Source organism: Arvicanthis niloticus, chromosome 3 (genome assembly GCF_011762505.2).
Source record: "Arvicanthis niloticus isolate mArvNil1 chromosome 3, mArvNil1.pat.X, whole genome shotgun sequence".
NCBI classification, from domain to species: Eukaryota; Metazoa; Chordata; class Mammalia; order Rodentia; family Muridae; genus Arvicanthis; species Arvicanthis niloticus.
In genome coordinates, this window is record NC_047660.1 from 910,330 (window position 1) to 934,583 (window position 24,254).

At 37.2% G+C, this 24,254-nt stretch overlaps 1 protein-coding gene across 1 annotated transcript in view; it reads right to left on the bottom strand.

Moving 5' to 3' along the window:
- The window catches only part of Itgbl1 (integrin subunit beta like 1), a 230,950-nt gene extending 207,061 nt beyond the window's left edge, over positions 1–23,889 (bottom strand). The window contains exons 1-2 of the mRNA XM_034497723.2: positions 23,641–23,889; positions 22,478–22,695 (exon numbers count right to left, since the gene is read on the bottom strand). Coding sequence (XP_034353614.1) covers positions 22,478–22,695; positions 23,641–23,738 — 316 coding nt within the window. The 5' untranslated portion in view covers positions 23,739–23,889. The remainder of the gene's footprint in view (positions 1–22,477; positions 22,696–23,640) is intronic.
- Positions 23,890–24,254: the final 365 nt, after the last annotated feature.

Consider the following 24,254-nt stretch of genomic DNA (forward strand, 5'->3'; position numbering starts at 1 on the left):
GGCAGGGCTGGTGTTTCTGGCTGGCCATTTCTAGCTGTGGCGTGCATGTGGCCTCTGGCCACAGAACATGGTGACTAAGCTAGGCAGAGCTGCCACAGCTTAGATAGTCAGCTTGAACACCGACCGCTTTTTAAAATAATTATTTCAACACCATAGCTCTAGTGTCTTAAAAAATTCTTTTTTCTCCTAATTTTGAAGACTGAAAAATCAGTGGACTAGGTTCTGGGTAAAGAACTACTTCCTATCCTGCAGAATTTTCAAAAACTTCATCTACAAATGCCATCAGAATGGGTTGAGGGCTTCCACATATGAATCTTAGGGGACCAGAATTCAGCAGTTAAAAGTGCTGGCTAAATTGAATACTAAGGCTGTTTTCTCTTAAGTGTTTCCACCCTACAACTAAGCTTGTGAGACAAAGTTAACATGAAAACATTTTGCTTTTTACTTGTTCTGAAAGCTAGCAATCATCCCACCAAGACCTGGTCCACCTTTCAATCATTTCTATTTTTTCATTGTGAGTCAGACAGACTGAGGGTGGTGTTTTCAGTGTACATCAGCATTACAGTGTCTTTTCATATAGGTGACCTCATCCCTAGCAGAACATCAGGGGTTTTTCCTCTAGTGTGAAAAATTTTAAAGTTCCACCACTTGCGGCTTTTAGAATGGGTCTTAACAAAGGTTAGTTAAAATCATGCAGCTGTAACATTCATACATTACAGAAAATTATTTTTTTCTGCTCCATTTCCAGGTGCATCTTAGTTTGCACTGCCAACATGTCAACAAAAACAGCCATGATCTTTAATTATAACTTTCTCTTATTAATGAAATCAATGTAATTCTCCAAGGCAATCCATGCATTCTTATATCAGGGATGGTAATGGAGCAAATTTGGTTTGATTTTATGTCACCATCAAAGACGACTTGTTAATAGCAGGCTCTATATATCAATGTCCATATCTCAATCTTTTTCAGCAACTGACGAGACATAAAAGCAATCAAACACAATCATAACAGCTATGAGGCCACCTGTCTCTTGTGAAATGTCAGATATTCAGCTAATCCACCAAGCACAGACATGTGTAACTAAACATGCAGCAGTGAAAATAATATAGGTCACCAAGATCACTGCTTGAACCTACAAGCAATAAACCCATTTCAAGATTTAAGAGACAGTAAGACAAAACTGTTACAAAACAGTGAGCTGTATCAGTCAGGGTTCTGAGCTAATTCCAGCTAATTACCAAGTTGACAACCACAGACCACAGAGGGAAAGACTCGTGATTTTTTTCACCTGCTTCCAAATTTTTTTTTCATTTGAGTGATGCCACTGAAAATGATTTTTTTGAAACAGCTAATGTTTAATAGTTATAGGATAGTCTTCTGTGTAAACTCAAATCAACTAAAATGCATACTATTTAGACATGTTTATATCACTTGAAGTATTAAAACCACATGTACATATTGAATAAATGAATGACATCTACAAGAGTAACAATTGCCATTAATGATTAAAATAGCTGCCATTTAGTGGTAAACATGGTACTCAAATTGCTTAAAACCTTTAGTACTGTAAGAGTTCTAGGTTTAAAATATGAAAACTATCTTGCATGTTTGCACGACTTACATTACATGACCTCTAGCATTTCTTGTAGGTCAAGTCATTAAATTTTCAACCTTTGTTAAGTCTGAAAACTTTTTATTTCCCATTTATTTTTTAAAAATACTTTGCTGTGCACCAGAGAGATAGTTTAGTGTGCTTCCAAATGCTTGTTTTGCAACTCTGACAATGACAATCTAAGTCTGATACCAAGAATATCTCATGGAAAAATCGAACCAATTTCTGAAAGTTTTCCTCTGACCCCTACGTGAGTGTCATGGAACATGCATGTTTGCATGTAGAAACATCATGGATGCATAGACACATACATATGATGTAATAATAGTAAATTTTATTTTATTACAAAAGAAAAGATCACTGCTCCACTGAGTATAAACTTTTAGATATATATTACCTTATATTTTTAGCACTTTGAAGATGCCCTTTAACTTTGTCGTCACAAAGAATTCTGTGATCCTTATATACCCCCTGCATATGTGAAGCAGACTCCTGCTCTAGCTAATTTTAATATTTCCTATTTGCTACTAATCTCTAATGATTTGGTTATAGCATATACCCATGGAGTTTTCTTCATATTTGCTTTGCTTTTAGATTTATTGAGATTTATCTGTGTGAGCATGCTATTTTCTTCAAGTTTGAAATGTTTCAGCCATTCTTTTTTCAAATACTTCATATACTCCCCACAGACTGAATGACACACTTGTGAGGCTATGAAGTCCTTAAAAGTTCTTTGCAGATAACCATCACTTTATTCCTTCTTTTAACAAAAAATGCAAACTTTAAATTTGCATTGTTTCTGTTTCTCTACCTTCGAATTCACTAACTTTATTTTTCTGTGATTTAGTTTGCCATTAACTTCTTGCTCTGTTTTTTATTCATGACAGATGTTTTGGTTTTCATATCTAAAAATGCAATGTGGGCCAACTGGCAACATTAGCAGACCAAAGGACTGAAATTTTTTAAAAATTAAAGAAAACACGACTCTTCGGTTAAAAACTCTACCCCTATGAAACTGAGCCCACAGCATAAAATATGTGAAACCAGAGATTATTGTCTTTTGACTCTGGATATTGTATGATTCCTTTCATGTTTTTCTTGGACATTGGAGAAGACATTTCGTGTATTTTATTTTGCTATGAAATGAGAATTAAAGTTCAGAAAAAATACTTGAAACATATTGGCTAAAATGTTCCTTAGGAAATCCTGCAATTTTTTTTGTTTATTTGCCTTTGTACTTTCAAAAATATCTGGACATAAAAACAGATATCATTAAATACAAGTGTGCCACTTTGGAAAAGAATAGTGATTGATGAAGACAGAGAGACACTCATCAGAACTGCAATCCACTCTCCACTGACAAAGTCTTTCCATGTGAGACTAGGCTACATAGGGCATAGAATTCCTGAATTGTCTCAGCTTTCCTTTGTAAAGGAGGTGATGAAGAAATGGAATATATGATAAAGGGGACAAGAGAGAGAGTCTACACCAGGGCCTTCTTATATTCCCATTTACTTGCATGTCTAATTACCCACTTCTTCAAGAAACCATCTGGATAAAATGATCATCTATTAATTTAAGAACATCAACATCATTTTACTTAAAGGGCTATATAAGAGTAATGACTTTGATTCTCAAAAATATGTGATATTAATAAGAAAGTGAATGGGTCATCTTTAAAGAAGGAAATTCTTTTAAGGTAGAAAATGTGTAAAAATTCAATAATAACTTAAGAAAGAATACTTGAGTTAGTGAATGGCATCAGGAAATTGAGCCTGTCTCTGACATGTGCCAGTAATTGGGGTTATCTGCTTCTATGCTTTGTGGAATCTTCAGCACATTTGCAGAAGGATTACATAGACGGTACATAAATGGGAGACTGGGTATATCTAAGCAAGGTTCTTTTGAATAACAGCACCTTTTCTCTCCTTCATCTTTTGTCCTGTCTATCTGCCAACTCCATCTTCAATTCATGACCTCATCTAAAATAATTATTGTTAAACACACACACACACACACACCCTATAGAGTCCATTTAGTGTTGCTGGTATGTACATGCATTTAGGACTGACTACTTAGAATTGGATAACTATGAAGGGGCTTGTTTCTGGAGAAGACCATTCCTCTCTAAACAGCTATTTGTTGGCAATATTGCTTTATGTAAGTATAGGGTCTTGTGAAATATCATCTGACTGATAGAATACTTACTTGAGCCATACTCCCATATCCAGCACAAGTATCTGGACTTACCTGGTGATTGCTTTTGCCCATAGATCTAGTGTTGTACAGTGAAAGTAAGGAGTTCTGAGTCAGAGTCCTGAGAGACCACTCATATTTCTTCTTGCTTTTGCCTTCCAGTCATCTTTCACAATGAAAGCAAGGTCGTGTGAATCATGTGTAAATCTACGTCAGCCTGAAACCTGAACTTTGGCTTTGATGTTGTCAGAATGCATCTTCAACAATGAGATATAAATATTCATGTTCTATAAGTCACTGAATTGGGAGTGGTCCAGAAATACAATATGATAAAATATTACTGTGCTTGAGGAGTATACAACATAATTGGATATGGAAATGAGTTCATAAAACTGACAACATTAGTAAGAGTAACTTCTGTTGAGCCCTCATTGCATGTCATGGATTGTTTTTCTGAGTCCTAATACTCATAATAACAACATGAGGAGGAAGTAGATGCACAAGAAAATCAGTTTATTTTCTCAAATCACACAGTTCAAAATAAACTGAACCAACACTTTGACCCGGACAGTTCTTTTTCCATTTTCTCACTAATCTGCCTCTTAAACTGTCATGCATAAAAACAGTACTTAATAATTGTCGTTTGATACTGTATATGGTCATTCAAACTTGCAGAGAGGAGATTTAATAATTTTGTGCATCTGTTACTTGGTGCATCATTTGGAACAGTTTAACCTAATAAGAATAGAGGATTTGGACATCAAATAATGTGGATCTTAAACACTTCATTTAATCTCTCACAGATGCTTATGTTCATCTTTAGTGTGATGAGATGATTGACAAGATTTTAACTCCATTCAAAATAAATAAGTAAACACTAAGTGTGAAGAGAATTAGCAATGTCTTATTTAAAACTCACAATAAGCTTACAAGCTCTGTTGTTATTAATAATATTGTCTTTCTTCATTTCTTTCTCTTTTTTAGTTTGCTCCACGTTTTAGTTACTATTCTACTGCTATAAAGAGACACCATGACCAAGGCAATGTATAGAAGAAAATATTTAAATAGGGGCTTACTTAGTTTCAGAGTATTAATCTATTATCATCATGGTTAGAACTTTGTCAGCAAGCAGACAGATGGGCAGGCATGGTACTAGAGAGGTAATTAAGAGCTCCATCCTGACCCATAGGCAGCAGACAAAGAGAGATACTGAGGCTGGCATGGGCTTTGAAAGCCTCAAAGCCCACCATTAAGTAATATTCCTCTTCTAACAATTCCACCCTTCATAGTGCTTTGGGAATAGTTCTACCAACTGAGGACTAAACATTCAAACATATAAGCCCATTTTTCATCCTTATTTATTTAGAAAAATAATTTTTTATTCTTTCTAGTACTGCCATACAGCATCATTCAACTCAGGGTTCTCATCTTCTACACCTTATCTCTCTGGCACACAGTGAGAAATGCAGACTGCTCAGTTCTTGATAACCACATAGCTACAAGGTAACTTCTTGTGCTTATAAGGAGCTATATTGAGTTTGGGGGAAATTAAGGACTCAATTTTATAAAATAGTGCTGCCTATGTTACAATAGGATGTAGGCACTGTGCAATAATTAAATACAGTCTTTCTTGGTATCTGTGGGAAGCTGTTTCAGGAGCTTATATGAACATAAATAACTGAATACTCAAATCTATACACGAAGTACACAGTATTTGCATATAGCATGCACATATCTTTCCATAAACTTTAAATCCTCTTTATAGTGCCTATAACACGATGCAATACAATGAATACAAATGTTACAGAAATAGTGGTTATTCTGTAGTTTTCAAAAATTGACAACAGAATTTAGTTTAGGAACATCTTTTTCCTGAATAAGTTTTAGATCTGTGTTTGGTTAGATTCACATAGAATGAGCACTGAAATACACGTACAGCAATAATTATCAATGGGAGAAAAGTTTTTAAAACCCTCAATGAAAGTAGAGCTTTCAAGATGAGCTAAAGATTGTAGGATCCTCCTCCTTAACACAGATGCAGGTAAGCAGGTGTTTCCCACTCCTTTACACTACCCAGAGTCACCAGATTCAGTCACCCTCAGATAGCATCTCTGAATCTGACAAAACACAGTCCAAACCTAAGATAGTCCCATCCTTCCCCAGATGACACATCATAAAGTTGTTATAAATGTGTCATGGTTTCATAAATGCGTCATGGTTTCAACTCAACAGTCTCAAAGAAATTAAGTAACTCCCAAAAGACCCACAATAAGGAACAAACTTGGTGGAAACAAAGAGCATTTTTGTATTATTTCCTGTTTCTGTGCGTTATCGCAGGCAGTCTGCTTTGATGTTTTTGACCTATCTAGATCAGTCTCTCAGCTTCCCAAAGGAGGGAAAACTCATTTAGTTCAGTGAAGTCTGTGCTATGATAGGTCATTATTCTGTCACTTGTGTCTTAAAGTGCTATGTCACCTGTCAGCAGGGCCATTTGAAATGCAGAAAGATATTTTCAGGAATCCAGGAAGGCTGGTGAGTGACATTATTCAGCATGTCCCCCATCTGGCCCAAAGTCCAACACATGCATCCAACATATAAAGCAAACCTTTATGATGAATTAGCTTTCAGTTCTCTGTGGATGTCCCTCACTCTGCATTTTTTTAAGCTCACATTACTTTCATGTCGTTCTGAGTTCACTTCCTGTCAGTAGCTACTATACAATGAGCCAGCAATGTGATTGTAACCTGTGGATCCTGAGAGGGGAAGTGAGGCAAGAACTGGTGGAAGCTGAAGAAACCTCAGATGGCTTTGAGCATAACCATCTCAAGAGACCGCTTCAGTGATAAAACTCCTATAATGTGGGGTGGGGAATAAAGGCTACTTAAACTTTTGGGGGATGGGTAGGGGCTTTTAGGATGAGTGTACATCAGCAGGACCTGGGTGCTGGGGATACCTCATTTGTATAAGGAGGAATTCCAGGTGCTGGTGGCCATGGCCTTGTAGGGGAAGAGGAAGTTTAACCTGATTACAGAGCTACATAATCTTCTCCAAGGGGCAAAGTTAAGGGTGCAGGGCTACTAACCAGGCCAGGTCAGAGGGGCAGGGAGCAATCCTATTCCTGCCTGTCTTAGGGTTAGATTTCTAGGGTTTGAACATGCCTACACCCGACTCTTGCACTCTTGATCTTGTCTGGCTCCCATCCCCCAGGCTCCCACACTTTCATATCAAAAAGGTCACATATATATATTAAAACTTATGTAGCCTAATTTTTAAATTTCCTTTATGATTGCTTTAATATTATAAGAGCTAAAGAGGACTTTTCTATGTGACATTCATAAAAGCTAAAAAAAAATCCATCACTGACAAAACAAGGAAAAGTCTCTGTTCATAAGAACAACTAGTTCACAGATTCAACATTCTACCTACATTTTCTTTTTCTTTTCCTTTTATAGACAAGGAGAACTGCAGATTGCAAGGTTTCTACCATTAATGAATCAGGAGAATTTTTTTTCTTATTTGGATAATAGTTAATGCAAAATGCATTCCCTTTGAGGGACTTCAATTATAACCTAGAAAGTATTCTGCCTTGATATGCCAAGAAATCGTGTATCAGTAATTTTTGTTATTGTGACTTCTTTGAACATCACATGCAGAAAGGATTCCTTTTCTAGTATTTAAGCTTTTATGTATATTCACTAACAAAGGGCAGAAATGGGAATCAGCATTTACTTTTCTAGAGGGGGAAAAAGGACACATTTGATCTTAAAATGTAAAATGAGGCTCCCTGAAAATCTGTCTGTATTTCAGTTCTCCAAAACTCTGTGAAAATATTGGCCCGAAATATGTAATTTCACTCTAATAATGTGCTTCAAGATAATCCTTATATTGGTCTTAGGAAGGGCAAATTTCTACTCAGTGTTTCTCAGAATAACTGTCAAATGATTATATTTGCCACTTCTTAAAAGTTATGAAAATTGAATATATATCCAACAAAGCATGTGAAAACATAAGTTGATTAATTTCATTATTCTTTTGTGTTACCAACTCAGCATTAAATCCAAGGCTCCAATCAACTCAATCATGCAATTGAGAAAAATTTGTCCACTATATCAAATATTTTCTTTCTTGAAACAAATGTATTAGTTTTAGGTCATGTAACTACTGGTGTTCACTGAGAAAATAAAAGTCTATAACTTGTACTTTCTATTTTGTAGAGGAAAAGACTTAAACAGCCAAGTCATTTTATTTAGGAAAATAACTAGTTTTGTGTAAGTATTCTGCACAGCAGATAATAGTAGCTTTGAAAATACATTAATCATCAATTAAGAAATACACTTATAATGTTTTGATTTTCTGATTTTGGCTCCTCACTCTTCCCCATGAACTTAGTAATAAATGTATAGTTACTGCTTTACCATAAGAGAAATTTAAAGTAATCCTTAGACTCACTAACCTCTTAAAATGTGCTTTAGCCTGTCTTTCTCTGAGAAATTTCCTGGTAAAACAATGAATTAGAAAACTCTGGTGGTTAACTACCTACTTAGAATAATTTGCTGTTTGAACAAGTAACACTTCGTAGACAATTACTATGATAGGTCTTAGAGCAGTGACTTATTTTACAGCATGAGAAAAGACTGGGGTGGGACAAGGTCAGGCCACTGTCCTTATAAAGTCCTTTTCTTCTTTTCCCTTTATAAAGCCATCATTCTTCTACCCAACCCTAAGTAAGATTATTTGGAATAGATGAAAGAGTGATTTCTATTACAAGATACAGTTTCTTATTTGCCAGGAAATGTGATTCTTGAAAAGACAAAGCACTCTTTTTCCAGAGAAAATGAGATTTGTAACCTTCTTCCAGCTCTCTATCTTTACCAATTTAAGAGTTAATGGAAAATAGCTTGAGAATTCACCTATGAAGAGGCCTAAAAACACCACAGAAAATCCCTTCAGCACCCTGTTCCCAAATGTACAAGACTCCTCTCTCTCAGGTCTGATTCTGGCCTCTGAATCCCAGACTAACCTGGGGAACTAAATTTCCCAAAGGACAAAAGCTGTTGCTCTCCTAGTTCCACTGGTCTGAAGCTCCTTTTTGACAAGATCAAAAAATAAGGAAGGCAGCTGTAACATTACTTTCTTGTATATGAAACTCCCTCCTGTATGTCTGAAAGCCCAGCTCATGCTCATGGAAATGTCTAAACAAATGTGCAAAATCCAGAGTGCCAGGCAGCTATGTGTACCTCTTTTATAAAAGCTGGAACTTGTATATGTGGATAATTTTAAGCTGGAGCCCAGAATACAAAATCCTGTATCAAAACATACAATAAATTTTCTGATAGTTTGATAGAGTAATACGCCAAGCCATTATATTCAGTGAAATTATTTTACTAATGTATTTTTAATATAAAGTAAGGGTCATAATAAGATTATTTAGAAATCGACCCCATCCCTTGTATTCCTGCCCATAACCCCAGCTTCTTGTCCATAGACCACAACTGCACTAGGGACCCCAGCTAATACTCTATTCTCTGCCTGCTAACTCCTGAAAAGCACAACCAACAGCCCTAAACTGCACCTCATCCCCTGGGGTTCATATTCTGGCCCACAATTTTAGAAGAAGACTCTTTCCTAGAGGCCATGCTGGTTCTAGAGAGCCTTGAGGCAATGTAGGCACCCAAAACCTTATCAATCATGCAGTCCACAAATATCCCAGCAGTGACATCCTACTAGATTACCAGAACTCCAGCCAACTCAGGACAGAATACCAGAGAAGAAACAGAAACAAGGGAAAAACATCTAAAAACAAAATAAAAGAAAACAACAACAAAACAAGAAACAAAAAACCCAAAACAAAAAACAAAACAAAGTTTAAAAACCCACCCATCTAACAAAGATAAACTAACCCCAACCCCAGATGACAGATAAGAACACAATCCATAACAGCCAGGGCAATATGGCACTACCAGAGCCCAGCTATTCTACTACAGAAAGGCCTGGATATTCTAACACGACTGAAGCACAAGAAAATAACCTTAAATACAATCTTATGAAGATTATAGAGGCCCTTAAAAAAAGAAATGAATAAATCTTTTAAAGAAATTCAGACAAATACAAACAGGAGCTCAATGAATAAAACTGTTGAAGACCTGAAAATGCAAATAGAATCAATAAAGAAAACACAAACTAATGGAATCCTGGTGTTGGAAAACCTAGGTAAGAGAGCAGAAACTACAGATACAAGCATCACCAACAGAATACAAGAAATAGAAGAGATAATATCAGGCGTTGATGATATGGTAGAAAAAACTGATACAGCAGTCAAAGAAAATGTGAAATACAAAGAACTCCCAATATAAAACACCCAGGAAATCTGGAACACTATGAAAAGACCAAATCTATGAATAATAGGAACAGAAGAAGACTATTTCCAGATCATAGGACCCGAAAATATTTTCAACAAACTCATAGAAGAAATTTCCCTAACCTAAATAAAGACATGCTTATAAACATACAAGAATCTTATAGAACACCAATTAGATTGGACCAGAAAAGAAAGTCCTCGTGCCACATAATAATAAAAACACTAAATGTACAGAACAAAAAAAAATAATATTAAAAGCTACAAAAATAGTCAACAAAATACTTTCAAACTGAATCCAACCACAGATTGAAAAAATCATCCACCATGATCAAGTAAGCTTCATCTGAGAGATGCAGGAATGGTTCAATTTATAAAAATCTGACACTATAATCCACTGTATAAACAAACTGGGGAAAAAGCACACATGATCATCTCATTAAATGTTGAAAAAGACTTTGACAAAATTCAACACCTCTTCCTGATAAAAGAAAGATCAATGTTACAAGGCACATACCTAAACATAATAAAGTCAATATACAGCAAGCTAATAGCCAACATCAAACTAAATAGAAACTTGAAGGAAATTCCACTAAAATCAAGAACAAGATAAGGCTGTCCACTCTCTCCATATCAATTCAATGTAGCATTTGAAGTTTTAACTAGAGCATTAAGATTACTAAACATCAAGATGATACAAATTGGAAAGGAAGAAGTTAAAGTGTCACTATTCACAAATTACAGGATAGCATACATAAGGAACCCCAAAAGTTCTGCCAGGAAACTGCTACAGCTGATGAACACCTGGATACAAAATTAGCTCAAAAAAAATTAGTAGGCCTCCTATATAAAAAAGATAAATAGGCTCAGAAAGAGATCAGGGAAACAAAACCCTCAAATAGCCACAAATAATATAAAAGGTGTAACTCAAACCAAGCAAGTGAAAAAGCTATATGAACTTCAAGACTTTGAAGAAATTTAAAAAGATGTCAGAAGGTGGAAAGATCTCTCATGTTTGTGGATCTTAGAATTAACATAGTAAAAATGGTTATCTTAGCAAAATCAATCTAAAAATTCAATGCAATTACCATCAAATTTCCAACACAATCCTTTACAAACATTAAAAGAATAATGCTCCACTTTATATGAAAAGAAACAAACAAGCAGAATAGCTAAAGCAATCCTGTGCAATAAGAGAACTTTTGGAGGTATTACTATCCCTGATTTCAAGCTTTACTATAGAACTATAATAAAAACTGCATGGTATTGGCATAAAAACAGAAACATTTTTCAATGGAATCATATTGAAGACACAGAAGTAAATATAAACACCTATGGACACTTGGTTTTTGACAAAGAAATCAAAATTATACAATGACAAAAGAAAACATCTTCAATAAATGGTGCTAGTCTAACTGGATGTCTGCATGTAGAAGAATGCAAATAGCTCCGTATCTGTCACCTTGCACAAAATCAAGTCCAAACGGATCAAAGACCTCAACATAAAACCAGGTACAGGAAACATAATAAAAGGGAAAGTGGTGAATATCCTTGAATGCATTAGCATAGATGACAAAAGGGCAAAATGACAGTTCACAGCCAACATAAAACCAGGTACACTAAATATGATATAAGAGAAAGTAAATAGTCTTCAATGCATTAGCACAGGAGACAACTTTCTGAAGAAAACACCAACAGCTCAGGCACTAAGATCAACAATTAATAAATGGGACTTCATGAAACTGTAATTTTTTTATAAAGAAAAGGATACCATCAAAAGGACAAAATGGTAGTCCACAGAATAGGAAAAGATCTTCACCACTACTGATGACCTGCCCAGCATGCAGGGTAGACTGAGGCAGTCAGTGATGAGTGGTGTAGGCAGTTGCCAGAGCAAAAGTTGCAATTATTGGGGCAAAAGTAGCTTATTTTTGATAAATTTTCTCTTTCTTTAACTCTTTGCTATTCCATGGCCAAAAGCTGCTGGCTTCTGGTAATTTAACTCCCACTGTTAGCAGCAGGAGATTAAGAAAAAGAAGTAAATTATTAGGACTCTTTGTTCTTTTAACACTCAGTCCCTTGCTGATCAAGTGAGAGGCTCAAATTTCATTAACTTTTTGTGAGACAGAGAGGAAGGAAAAGAAAAAGAGTCAGGCATACAGAAAAAACACACACTTTGGATGAAGCAGAGAAAAGAAGTTCCAACAAACCATTATTTCTGCTCTTAGTATTTATACTTATTCTAAAAATTACCTCATACAACTATCAAATAAAACTGTTACAACAGGATACTTGATTAAATGATTTTCTAAATATTTTTATATTTCAATAAGTTCATAGTAAGTTTAAGAAACTAATTGAAGTTATATAGAGATAAGACTTAAGGAATTATAACAGAATTGTTTACATGTCTTTCCATTAAGAACAGGACCTGACTAAACATTCATTATCTATCTTCTAGAGTTCTAAGTTTATTATAAGTTTAAAACAATAATTTTAGCCCAATAAACTGGTTTTGTCAAGAGATAAATCATCTGCCTTGTGTCTTATTATTTTGAAGTTTTGTATAAATAAATTAGTCAATATTTTATTTTTTTGTTCTTGCACCTACAATAAATTGTCTATTCCCTGGCCACTTTAGTTGCCAGATAATTGTCTCATAGCTAACCTAGAGAGGATGTTTCCTTGTTCACAATTTGTTCCAAGCTAGCTTTCTTTCCTAGTACAATCAGCCCTTGATATGTGAAGGTTTGCAGAACTCTATTTGCAACTTTTATTCTACAGGGGTCTTGAGATTACTTGTAGCAATTTACAAATTCTATAAAATAATCATCAGGAATTATGAATTCATCAGTTTATCTAAGCAGCATTACTACATGAAAGTACATCTTTATGTTTATCTGCAAAATATCTGCCCAATAGGGTAGGTTAATGCCCAGGAACAGTTAGGATATGTAACAGTGACAGAAAAGAGATATCAGAAGCAAGAAGGGATCCTGGGATGAAGTCTCTAAAGACCATGCATTCTCAGAGCTCACCCATTGTAGCCATGCAAAATGGTGGCCCATCTCCAGAAAACTTATCTGCTTGCCTTAGCCCTTCCTAGATGGCTTCTGTCAATCAACCTCACATCTGACAGAGGGCCAATATCTAAAATATATAAAGAACTCAAGAACTAGTCATCAACAAACCAAATAATCCAATTAAAAAATGTGGCATATATCCAAACAGAGAATTCTCAATGGAGGAATCTCTAATGAACAAGAAACACTTAAAGAAATATTCAACATCCTTAGCCATCAGAGAAATGCAAATCAAAACTCCATTAAAACCCTGTCTTACACCCATCAGAATGACTAAGATCAAAAACTCAAGAGACAGCTCATGCTGGCAAGGAGTGAAGCAAGGGAAATTCTCTTCCATTGCTGGTGGGAGTGAAAACTTGTACAGCCACTTTGGAAATTTATTTGGAGTTTTCTCAGGAAGTTGGGAATCAACCTCCCTCAAGACCCAGCTATACCACTCCAGCATATATACCCAAAAGATGCGCCAACATATCATAAGGATTTATAATAACTAGAAACTGGAAAAAACCTAGATGCCCCTCAATTGAAGAATGGCTAAAGAAAACATTTATGCCATGGAGTATTACTCGGGTATTAAAAACAATGACATCATGAAATTTGCAAACAAAAGGGTGGAATTAGAGAAGATTACCCTGAGTGAGTTAACCCAGACCCAGAAAGACGAACATGGTAAATACTCACTTATAAGTGGATATTGACTGTAAAGTAAAGAAGGGTAACCATGCTTTAATTCACAGACCTTAAGAAGCTAAGTACAAGGATGGACTAGTAAATCTTACTGAAAAGAAGAAATAGAATATCATCATGAGTAAACCAAGAGGGGACTGAACAGCAGTGGCTTTAGGTATGGGAACAGAAGGGATCAGGTATGGGGATGATGGAGGAAGAGAGTACTGAGAGAATTGGGAGGGGCATTTATGGGATGAGCTAGAAACTTAGGGCAATGGAAATTCCCAGGAATCTATGAGGGAAGATTAGCTTCCTAAGCTAAGACTCCTAGCAATTGGTGATATGTAGTCTAAATGAGCCTTCTCCTATAACAAGGCAAGATTTCCGATGGAGGTATTGGGACACTTAGTTAGGGTTTTATTGCTGTGAAGGGATAACATGACCAAGGCAACTCCTATAAAGGAAAATATTTCATTGAAGCTGCCTTTCAGTTTCAGAGGTTTAATCTTTCATCATAATGCTGGTAAACATAGTGGCATGTAGGCAAGCATGGTGCTGGAGGAGTTGAGGGTTCTGCATCTTGATTCACAGGTAGCAGAAGGAATCTGTGTGCCGTACTGAGAATATCTTGAGCATATATTTAACATACATGACTTCAAAGCCTACCTTCACAACGGCATACTTCCTTCAATAAAGCCATACCTCCTAATAGTGCTACTCCCTATGACCAAGATTCAAAAATGTGAATGTGTGGGAGCCAAAACTATTCAAACCATCACAAACATCAACACAGCCACAAAACCTTTGACCAACAATTTATCCTGCCTACACAGAACTAAGACGTTGATAGACATAGAAACTTTCCCTTGATATTCACATGCACATAAGTTTATCGTAGGGTGATTAGATCAGAAAGTCCTAAAAAATTATGTACTTTTATGTTTATGTAAATTATAAATAGATTACCTTGGATGACAAATGGGGTATTGAGATGAATAGCTTACGTTGGGATATCTAAGTGAGTTTGACCTAATGGTCCTTAATGGTGGAGAACTGACTCAACATAATGAGCAAAGACATGACTCTATAGGAGCCAAACAGCAGAAGACAGTCAGATATGGCAGTATGAGAATGACTGGACACCCTGTTAGCAGTTCTGAGACATTGCCAGCCCTACATATTATTCATAAGTGACCCCAGGAAAGGAAGAAGTCAAAATATCACTATTTGCAGATGATATGATAGTATACTTAAGTTACCCCAAAACTTCCACCAGAGAACTCCTAAACCTGATAAAAAAAAAAAAAAAAAAAAAAAAAAAAAAAAAAAAAAAAAAAAAAAAAAAAAACCTTCAGCAAAATGGCTGGAAATAAAATTAATTCAAACAAATCAGCAGCCAGTACCCTTCCTCTATTCAAAGGATAAACAGGCTGAGGAAAAAAATTAGCAAATGACACCCTTCACAACAGTCACAAATAATATAAAATACCGTGGTGTAAATCTAACCAAGCAAGTGAAAGATCTGTATGACAAGAACTTCAAGTCTCTGAAGAAAGAAATCGAAGAAGATTTCGGAAGATGGAAAGATCTCCCATGCTCATGGATTGACAGGATTAATATAGTAAAGATGGTCATCTTGTTGAGAACAATCTACAGATTTAATGCAATTCCCATCAAAATTCCAACTCAATTCTTCATAGAGATAGAAAGGGAAATTTGCAAATTCATTTGGAATAACAAAAAACCCAGGATAGCGAGAACCATTCTCAACAATAAAAGAACTTCTGTGGGAATCACCATCCCTGACCTCAAGCTGTACTACAGAACAATAGTGATAAAAACTTCATGGTATCTGTACAGAAACAGGCAGGTAGATCAATGGAATAGAATTGAAGACCCAGAAATGAACCCACACACCTATGGTCACTTGATCTTTGCCAAAGGAGCTAAAACCATCCACTGGAAAAAGGACAGCATTTTCAACTGGAGGTCTGCATGTAGAAGAACACAAATCAATCCATTCTTATCTCCTTGTACAAAGCTCAAGTCCAGGTAGATAAAGGACCCTCACATAAAACCAGATACACTGAAACTAATAAAAGAGAAGGTGGGGAAGAGCCTCGAATACTTAGGTACAGGGGAAAAGTTCCTGAACAGAACACCAATGGCTTATGCTCTAAGATCAAGAATTGACAAATGGGACCTCATAAAATTGCAAAGCTTCTGTAAGGCAAAGGATATTGTCAATAGGACAAAACAGCAACCAACAGATTGAGAAAAGATCTTTACCAATCCTACACCAAATAGAGGGCTAATATCCAAGATATAGAAAGAACTCAAGAAATTAGACTCCAGACAACCAAATAACCCTATTAAAAATGGGGTCCAGAGCTAAACAAAGAATTTTTCAACTGAGGAAACTTGAATGGCCAAGAAGCACCTAAAGAAATGTTCAGCATCCTTAGTCATCCAGGAAATGCAAATCAAGACAACCCTGAGATTCCACCTCACACCAGTCAGAATGACCAAGATCAAAAATTCAGGTGATAGCAGATGCTAATGAATATGTAGAGAAAGAGGAATGCTCCTTCATTGTTTGTGGGATTGCAAACTGATACAACCACTCTGGAAATCAGTCTGGCGGTTCCTCAGAAAGTTGGACATAGCAATACCTGAGGACTCAGCTACCACTCCTGGGCCAGAAGATGCTCCAACATATAACAAGAACATATGCTCCACTATGTTCATAGCAGACTTATTTATAATAGCCAGAAGCTGGAAAGAACCCTGATGTCCTTCAACAGAGGAGTGGATACAAAAATGTGGTACATTTACATAATGGAGTATTACTCAGCTATTAAAAAGAATGAATTCATGAAATTCTTAGGCAAGTGGATGGAGCTAGAAAATATCATCCTGATTGAGGTAACCCAATCACAAAAGAACACACATGGTATGCACTCACTGATAATTGGATATTAGCCCAAAAGCTCAAAATACCTAAGATACAACTAACAGACCACATGAAACTCATGAAGAAGGAAGACCAAAGTGTGGGTGCTTTGGTCCTCCTTAGAAGGGGTAACAAAATACTCATTGGAGCAAATATAGAGACAAAGTGTGGGACAGAAACTGAAGGAGGGGCCATGGTCAAGAGACTGCTCCACCTGGGTATCCATCCCATGTGCAGTCACCAAAAGCAGACACTGATATGGATGTCAGGAAGCATGTGCTGACAGGAGCCTGATATAGCTGTTTCCTTAGAGGTCTGCCAGAGCCTGACATATACAGAGGCAGATGCTCACAGCTAACCATAGAACTGATCTTGGGTTCTCAATGGAGAGAAGACTGAAGTAGCTGAAGAGGTTTTCAGCCCCATGGGGAGAGCAATACCAACCAACCAGAGGTCCCAAGGCCTAAACCACCCGCCTGGGAGCAGATAGAGAGGAACCTATGGCTCCAGCTGTATATGTAGGGGAGGATGGCCTTGTTGGGCATAGGTGGGAGAGGAGGTCCTTGGCCCAGTGAAGGCTGGATGCCCCATTGTGGGGGAATTTGAGGATGAGGAGGAGGGAGTAGGTGGGTGTGTGGGAGTACATCCTCATAGAAGCAGGAGGAAGGGAGGATTAGGGGGTTTCTGGGTTGGGGGGAGGAAATAGGGAAAAGGAATAACATCTGGGATGTAAATAAAATATCCAATAAAAATAATGTAAAAAGTAAATAAATAAATCACAAAAGGAATGTTAAATAGTCTGAATAAATCCATATATTATATAACTCAAATATATTTATATATAACGATGGGAATTATTTAGAATATCATATTTGATACAAGTGTCTTCATAAAGTCACTGAATTCAGAGAAATGTAATAACTAGTTCATAGTTTTCTATTCAAACCAGTTAACAGTTCAGGCAGGATTTCCATACAGACCCAGGGTTACTGGTTGATGAAGTAGAGTCTCATTATGCAAGCAGCAGTTCTGCACTCTACATTTCTACATTAAAACACTGTTCCTTAATAAGGGCTGTAAGCCACTGAGTTACCTAGCTCTTTCCCTTATCCACTTATTCCATTTGCTGTATCACATTCCCATCCACACCTCCCTCAGTTTCCATCCGTTATCTCACTTGCCCTTGAATGCCAAATCACAAGAGCAATGCTTTTAAATAGCTTTAAAAACTTATCCCAATTCTGTCTGGTTCTCTCTCCCTTAGGATGCAAACATACGCAGCATTCAAACTAAATTCTTGTCCACTGAATCTCTACTTCACACCATGCCCTCATGCATCTGTGAACCAGAGCACAAGCCATCGCTCCTAGATTCCAGAATGTAGTCCCTCCTAGCTGTTGTTTAAGAGGGGCAAACTCCATCAAGGTTTATTGCTCTATTTAACTTCTTTAACTGTAACTACTTTCAACAGTTTCCCTGCTACTTTGCCTATGGTGCTAAGATCTCGCCAAGCCAAACCTATGTGCCTTTCCATATTCTTAGTACATCCATATTTCCCAAATCTCACCTGTTACCCGAACTCTTCCTTATTTGGAATTCCAAGTCTTTTTTTTCCCTAACAATTTCCTATCTTTAATGTTTTACATCAATTGTTTCCTTTCTTTAACAAGTTTTAGCCACAGTGTTTAATACCTGGATCAATGACATCCTCACTGGAATTATACCCTACAGTACATTATATATACTTGGTAGTTCTGGTAGACTCTCTATCCAATGGTAAGTAACCACATAGCTCCAACTTCCCAACCACTTCAACTACTAAACACAGTACTTTGTGCTACCTAAATCGAATTCAGTAGTTTTTCCGAGTTACACTATATTTTTAAGTTGACAAAGGTGTCAGATTCCCCTGGAGCTGGAGTTACAAGTTACTATGAGCTACTTGACATGGGTGCTGGGAACTGAACATGGGTCTTCTTTAAGAGCAACAAGTGCTCTTAACCATGAGCCATGTCTTTAGCACCCTACTTTAGTTTTTCATGTTTTTTGTGGGGATCTGTGCCCACGAAAGAAACACTGATCAATTTTAAGTGACACATTTCAAAAGCAACTCTAAAAACTTTTTAGTAAACCAATGTTTTATTTTAATAAAGCACATCATTGCTAATCATGGGGTTTATCCAGGGAGGCTTTAGAAACATCAAGCTAAATTTATTTTCATGCAAAGAAAACTGTTGCTGCTGTCACAGATACAATTTACCAAAATTAGTTTATTCCACAGTAAACCATCACACCCACAGGAAATGTCACTGGCCAGATCTGTATGCTACAGAAGTGAGAGATAGATTCAGGTACCATGAACCCATGGGCACTGAAAGAAACATATTTGCTGTAGTGTGGACATTTTCAACCAACTCAAACTAAAATAAGCACTGTTCTTATGATTCACAGTATAAGAATCCTAACTGACTGTGATTTAAAAGGGCAGACTGTGCATAATGCAGATGTTTTGAGGCTAGGCCAAAATTGCTATCCTTGCTTGACCTTTTGAGCCTCAAATCAATAACAGGCCCTGACTATGTGAAGAAAATTAGATTAATCTTAGCCACAGATACCCAATAACCATAAGGCCAGGCCTACCCATGTATCTTTTTACCTGTCCACCCACAATGCTATACACGTTAAAACATTATTAGTATGCTTTGAGCATTCACTTCATGTCAGACACTACATAAAATGCTTTATACATATTAAACTTTATAACAATTTTATAAGGTCATTACTGTTAAGATGCACATTTAGTGGGACTGGAGAGCTGGCCCGGTAGTTAAAAGCCTCTTATAGAAGACCTGAATTAGTTTCCAGCATCCACATGGTGACTCACAACAATATATACCTCAAGTTCCAGGGCACTGGACACCTGCCTCTGAGCTCTTCAGGAACCAGACTTACATGTAGCCATGCAAACATGCAGCAAAATATTCATACATAAAATAAACTAAATATTTTTTTAAAAGATTTCTATTTTAAAAGATTTTTTTTCAGATGAAGAAATGAAGGTTTGGATGTTTAAGTAAGTAACATCCAATTTCAAATAGTAGATGGACGAGGATTTGAAGTCTGAAATTTTCTAACAGATTCTATACTCTCTTATGTACAAGAGCAGGATTTGTTTTCTTTGAAGTCAAGAAGAGGTCTCTGGCAATTAATATATTTCCACAAAGCACTTACAGGGGTTCATCATGTTAAATGTCAGATGAATTCACAAAACAAACAAACAAAAACAGAATTATTTTACCAAAATTTTCATACTAATTGTGAAATTGAAAGTGGGATGAAGAAGCTAAATCTGAAAGCACTGAACAGGAGGGTGAGCGAGCTGGCAAGGCAGATTCTTCCTGGGCCTGGCAAATGTGTTCACAGCAGTGTCAGGGCCAGATACCACAGAAGACCCTAAAGGGAAATCTCAGTGGCCACCGTTAGCGTGTACATTCCTCTGCACATAAATATGTCAAATGAGCACAAATATTTCACTCGGCTGTGAACAAACAAGGATTTTACCATTTATAAAAAGGCACAGAAAACATGTGATTTGGTCTTGCATTTAGTATCAAGAAGGAAGGAATTCAGTGACTAAGATGTCAGAAGTAAACAACCAGTTCCTCCAAGGAAGGAGAAGGAACTCCAAAGTGACAGTATCACAAGCCAGATTCACAGCAAGGCTCCAGCCAGGACCCTTAGCAGGAAAGCTTATGGGATGGCATTCAGCCATCATTGCTAGCTTTACTAGCTAAAGTCTAGATCTCACCACTTTATTTTTTTAATCAAACAAAAGCCAGGAATTATTAAAACACACACACACACACACACACACACACACACACACACACACACACACACACAAACCCTCATACCATTGTGAAGGCCTTGCCAGAGGCAGTAAAGCCAGAGAGACTGGTATAATGAGAATGTTGGTTTCTTTAAAAAACACAAAAATATTATGGGAATATGTTTTTGTTTTAATCCAAGGTATGGGATATGGGGCTGCTTCAGATTGATTATAGCAGCTATGATTTGTCTCATGGTCAACAAGGGGCATAATTTTACCAGCCGAAGATAGATTACATTTGGAATTCTGGGAACTCTTCAGAGGGTCTAAAAATGCCAGAGAGGACGTCGCTGCTCCCTGATACTACTGTTTGCTGAAGTTCTTGTGAGCAAAGAGATAAGAAGAAGAAATTGGATATCCTGATGATAAATTTTAAACTTGTCCCAAAGGAACTAGATTCCTCTAATCATCAGGAAGTAGTCTAAGGAGAATCTATCCTTCTATTTCTCCTACCTAATGTTGAGGTGTTGCAAGGCATAAGGCCAGAGTAGGAAGGTAGATAAAGGAACCCAGTAAAGTATCCCAAAGTATGGTTACAGACTGGGTGATTGTTGAACTTGGAATGAAATGCAGATAAAGCTTTGCTTTCATTTCAAGGAGCTATCCCTAATAATTCAAACTTGAAACTATTATAGTTATATGACCAGAGTTGAGTCACAACTCTCACAAGGTCTCACAAACAAGCCACCTAGAATCACCCGAGCTCCTTTGAGTATCTTCTAGGATTAGTTTTTCAAGTCTCACACAACCTAATTAGAACTTTCCCAATGTACTATTAGGTCCAGGTTCTGAGGGAAAACGTTGTTATTATAAATTTAGTTTTGATTTCTTGATGTTATTGTTGGACACCTCAATCCCAACAGCCTCAAGGGTAAAATAACTTGCTTTGTTTTACTGCTAATCGGCCCAGCCCTGTTTGGCATGCATCATGCTGGCTTTGCTAATGGGGAATTATTGGTCACAATAAATTAACTGAGGCAGGCTTCTAGCCACAAGTAAATGGCCCAGTTATACAAAATTGTTAAAGAGGTTAAAGGTTCTGACCCTTTTCAATGACACGTTCTGATGAACTCGAATTATGTTTTCAAGTGTGCAAGAGAAACAACAGTTCAGAATTCCAAGCAGTTAAAACAAAATGTGTTCAAGTAAATAAGTGTCTTTATAATATTTTTTCTGTCATGGTTTTAGATATATACCTCTCTGTGAAGCACATCGTAAGAGTGAAAGGCAAATCTGAGCTCAACGATGAAATCTGCCTGCTTGATTTTGAAGAAGATGGCACCCCTATATTTCCTATAAAATGAGGATCAGAATCTTCAAATATGATGATTAACATGTCTGAGACAAATAAGGGAATCCATCAAGGTAACTCCAGTTGTAAGGCTATGAAGAATCTAGTCCATGATAATGAGCCATAGGAGAGGCAAGTGAAATGTAGAATGTATATATATAATTATAATAATATATAATATAATAATATATATTTAAATATATGTTTATATCAAATATATTTCTATATACATATACATTTATAATTATGTTTATATACATGTTTATAATATGTTTATATTTATAATTTTCACTTAAGTGAGGTTCCCCAGAAGAGAAGAAATATTGTAATAAATGATGCCAAAGTTTCATAGAAGCTTGACCTCTGATAGCAATAACTGTCTGGAGGCAGGTGACTCCCAAGGGGCCAGCGCCTCTGCCTTACCTGCACAGGTTTTCCCGTCGTAGGTCTCGCACACCCACTCATGGCACTCACACAGTGGCCCGAAGTAGGTGCCAGGTTCAGTCACGTGACAGATGCAGACCCCACACTCGCACCTGCCGCGGTCATGACACAGAGCACTCCCTGGGGGCTGCCCAGGTGCACGACATCTGCGCTCGGACTCTGCCCGGGATAGCCTGCAGGGGGCGCCCGATAGGCTTCTGCAGGAGATAAAAGAGGCCACAGCTGGACCACAGTCAGACACAGACCCCGCCCCTTCTCCCAGCCCACACTGTGGAGAAGAGGCCTGCAGCCTCATTTCTCTATGGGCCAAGCAAGCCTCTGAAGGCCTGTTTTAAATATGACTAAAAATAGCACCTTCCAAGTAGACAGAGGCGATGGCCTCTTGCTCCTTGGCGGATTGCCATTGAATCTTAAATGCACATTTTGATTAAATGCAAATTAGTCTGAAGCATGATACTTGGCTGGCTTTTAATTTTCTTTCTCTGTAAAAAATGCCCATTACTATCTAATAGCTATAGGAAGACTATCTGGTAAAAAAAATAGAGAGAGGAATGTATGGAAAAAGTTTAACGTATCATACATATGATAGGAAGTAATGATTTTAAATGGTGCTTGAAGCAGACCTTAAGTAGTCTACGTTTTAAAAGTTGGAACGGAACTTGTTGCCTCTTGCAAAATGTAATACAAGGTATGACAGGGCCATCAAGCAGGTGTTATATTAGAAAGTGGAAATAAAACTGCCTTACAGGCTATAAGGTGAGACAAGTGTGCATAAGTACATCTTTGACTTGAGGTAAAAAAAAAAAAAAAACCAAAAAAACAAAAAAACAAAAAACAAAAAACAAAAAAAAAAAAACCAAAAACAAACAAAAAACCCAATAAAACCCTAACACGTATTTGGAGAGGGAAAAATGATACTAGCTTTATTCAATGAGTATTTTTCCAAAGAAAAAAGTGAATGAACAGATATGAAGCAACATTAAGGTTAGATATAAGGAAAGGAAAGGCAGAACAGGTTGAAAACATTTTATCTCACGTCCCACTTAGTAATTGCTCTTGGCTTAGGACAGTCATCTGTAAGCTTGAGTTCTGCCACCCACAGCAGGGCAGATGTGTCTCAAACAACAATAAACCAAACTTACCTCAGAGATGGTGAGAAGCTTTGAGGAGCAGCTGACAGCCCAATGAAGAGAAGGGAGGATGCCAGCAACAAGAAGTTCCTGAAGCCTGGGGGATGCATGCTGAGGTCTGCAGGCAGGAGGGCAGACCAGCTGCACTGCTGCTAGGTGGGGCTTCCACCGGAGGCGGCAGGAGGAAGAAGTGTCACCAGCAGATGTCCAGGCAGAAGGACTTGGGACACCGGAGCTTACAGGTTCTGGGCTCCTCCTGGAGGCTCAATTGCCTGCGAAGATTTGGGCAGTGGATCCGCTCTGGGCGGGGTGCGAGTGCCAAACTCCTCCAGTGGAGAGTCTAGGCAGGGAAGTAATTAGAAACAGTTGTACAACCAGATGGTTTATTTTGACATTTTAAAAAAGTGTCCTGTTCACAGATTTGAGAAAATCATGTCTTTCTTCAAATACAGGCCCCAGAAATATTTAACAAGAGGATATTTGGACTGGCTGATAGGAAAGGCACCGTGAAAATAATTCATGAATTGTGAAAAGGAAGGGGAGGGCTATGGTAAACACGAAAGGGAATCGCCCTCTCTAGCTTTATAAAAGAAGCCCCATTGGCTGTATGAGTGATGCAGACGAAC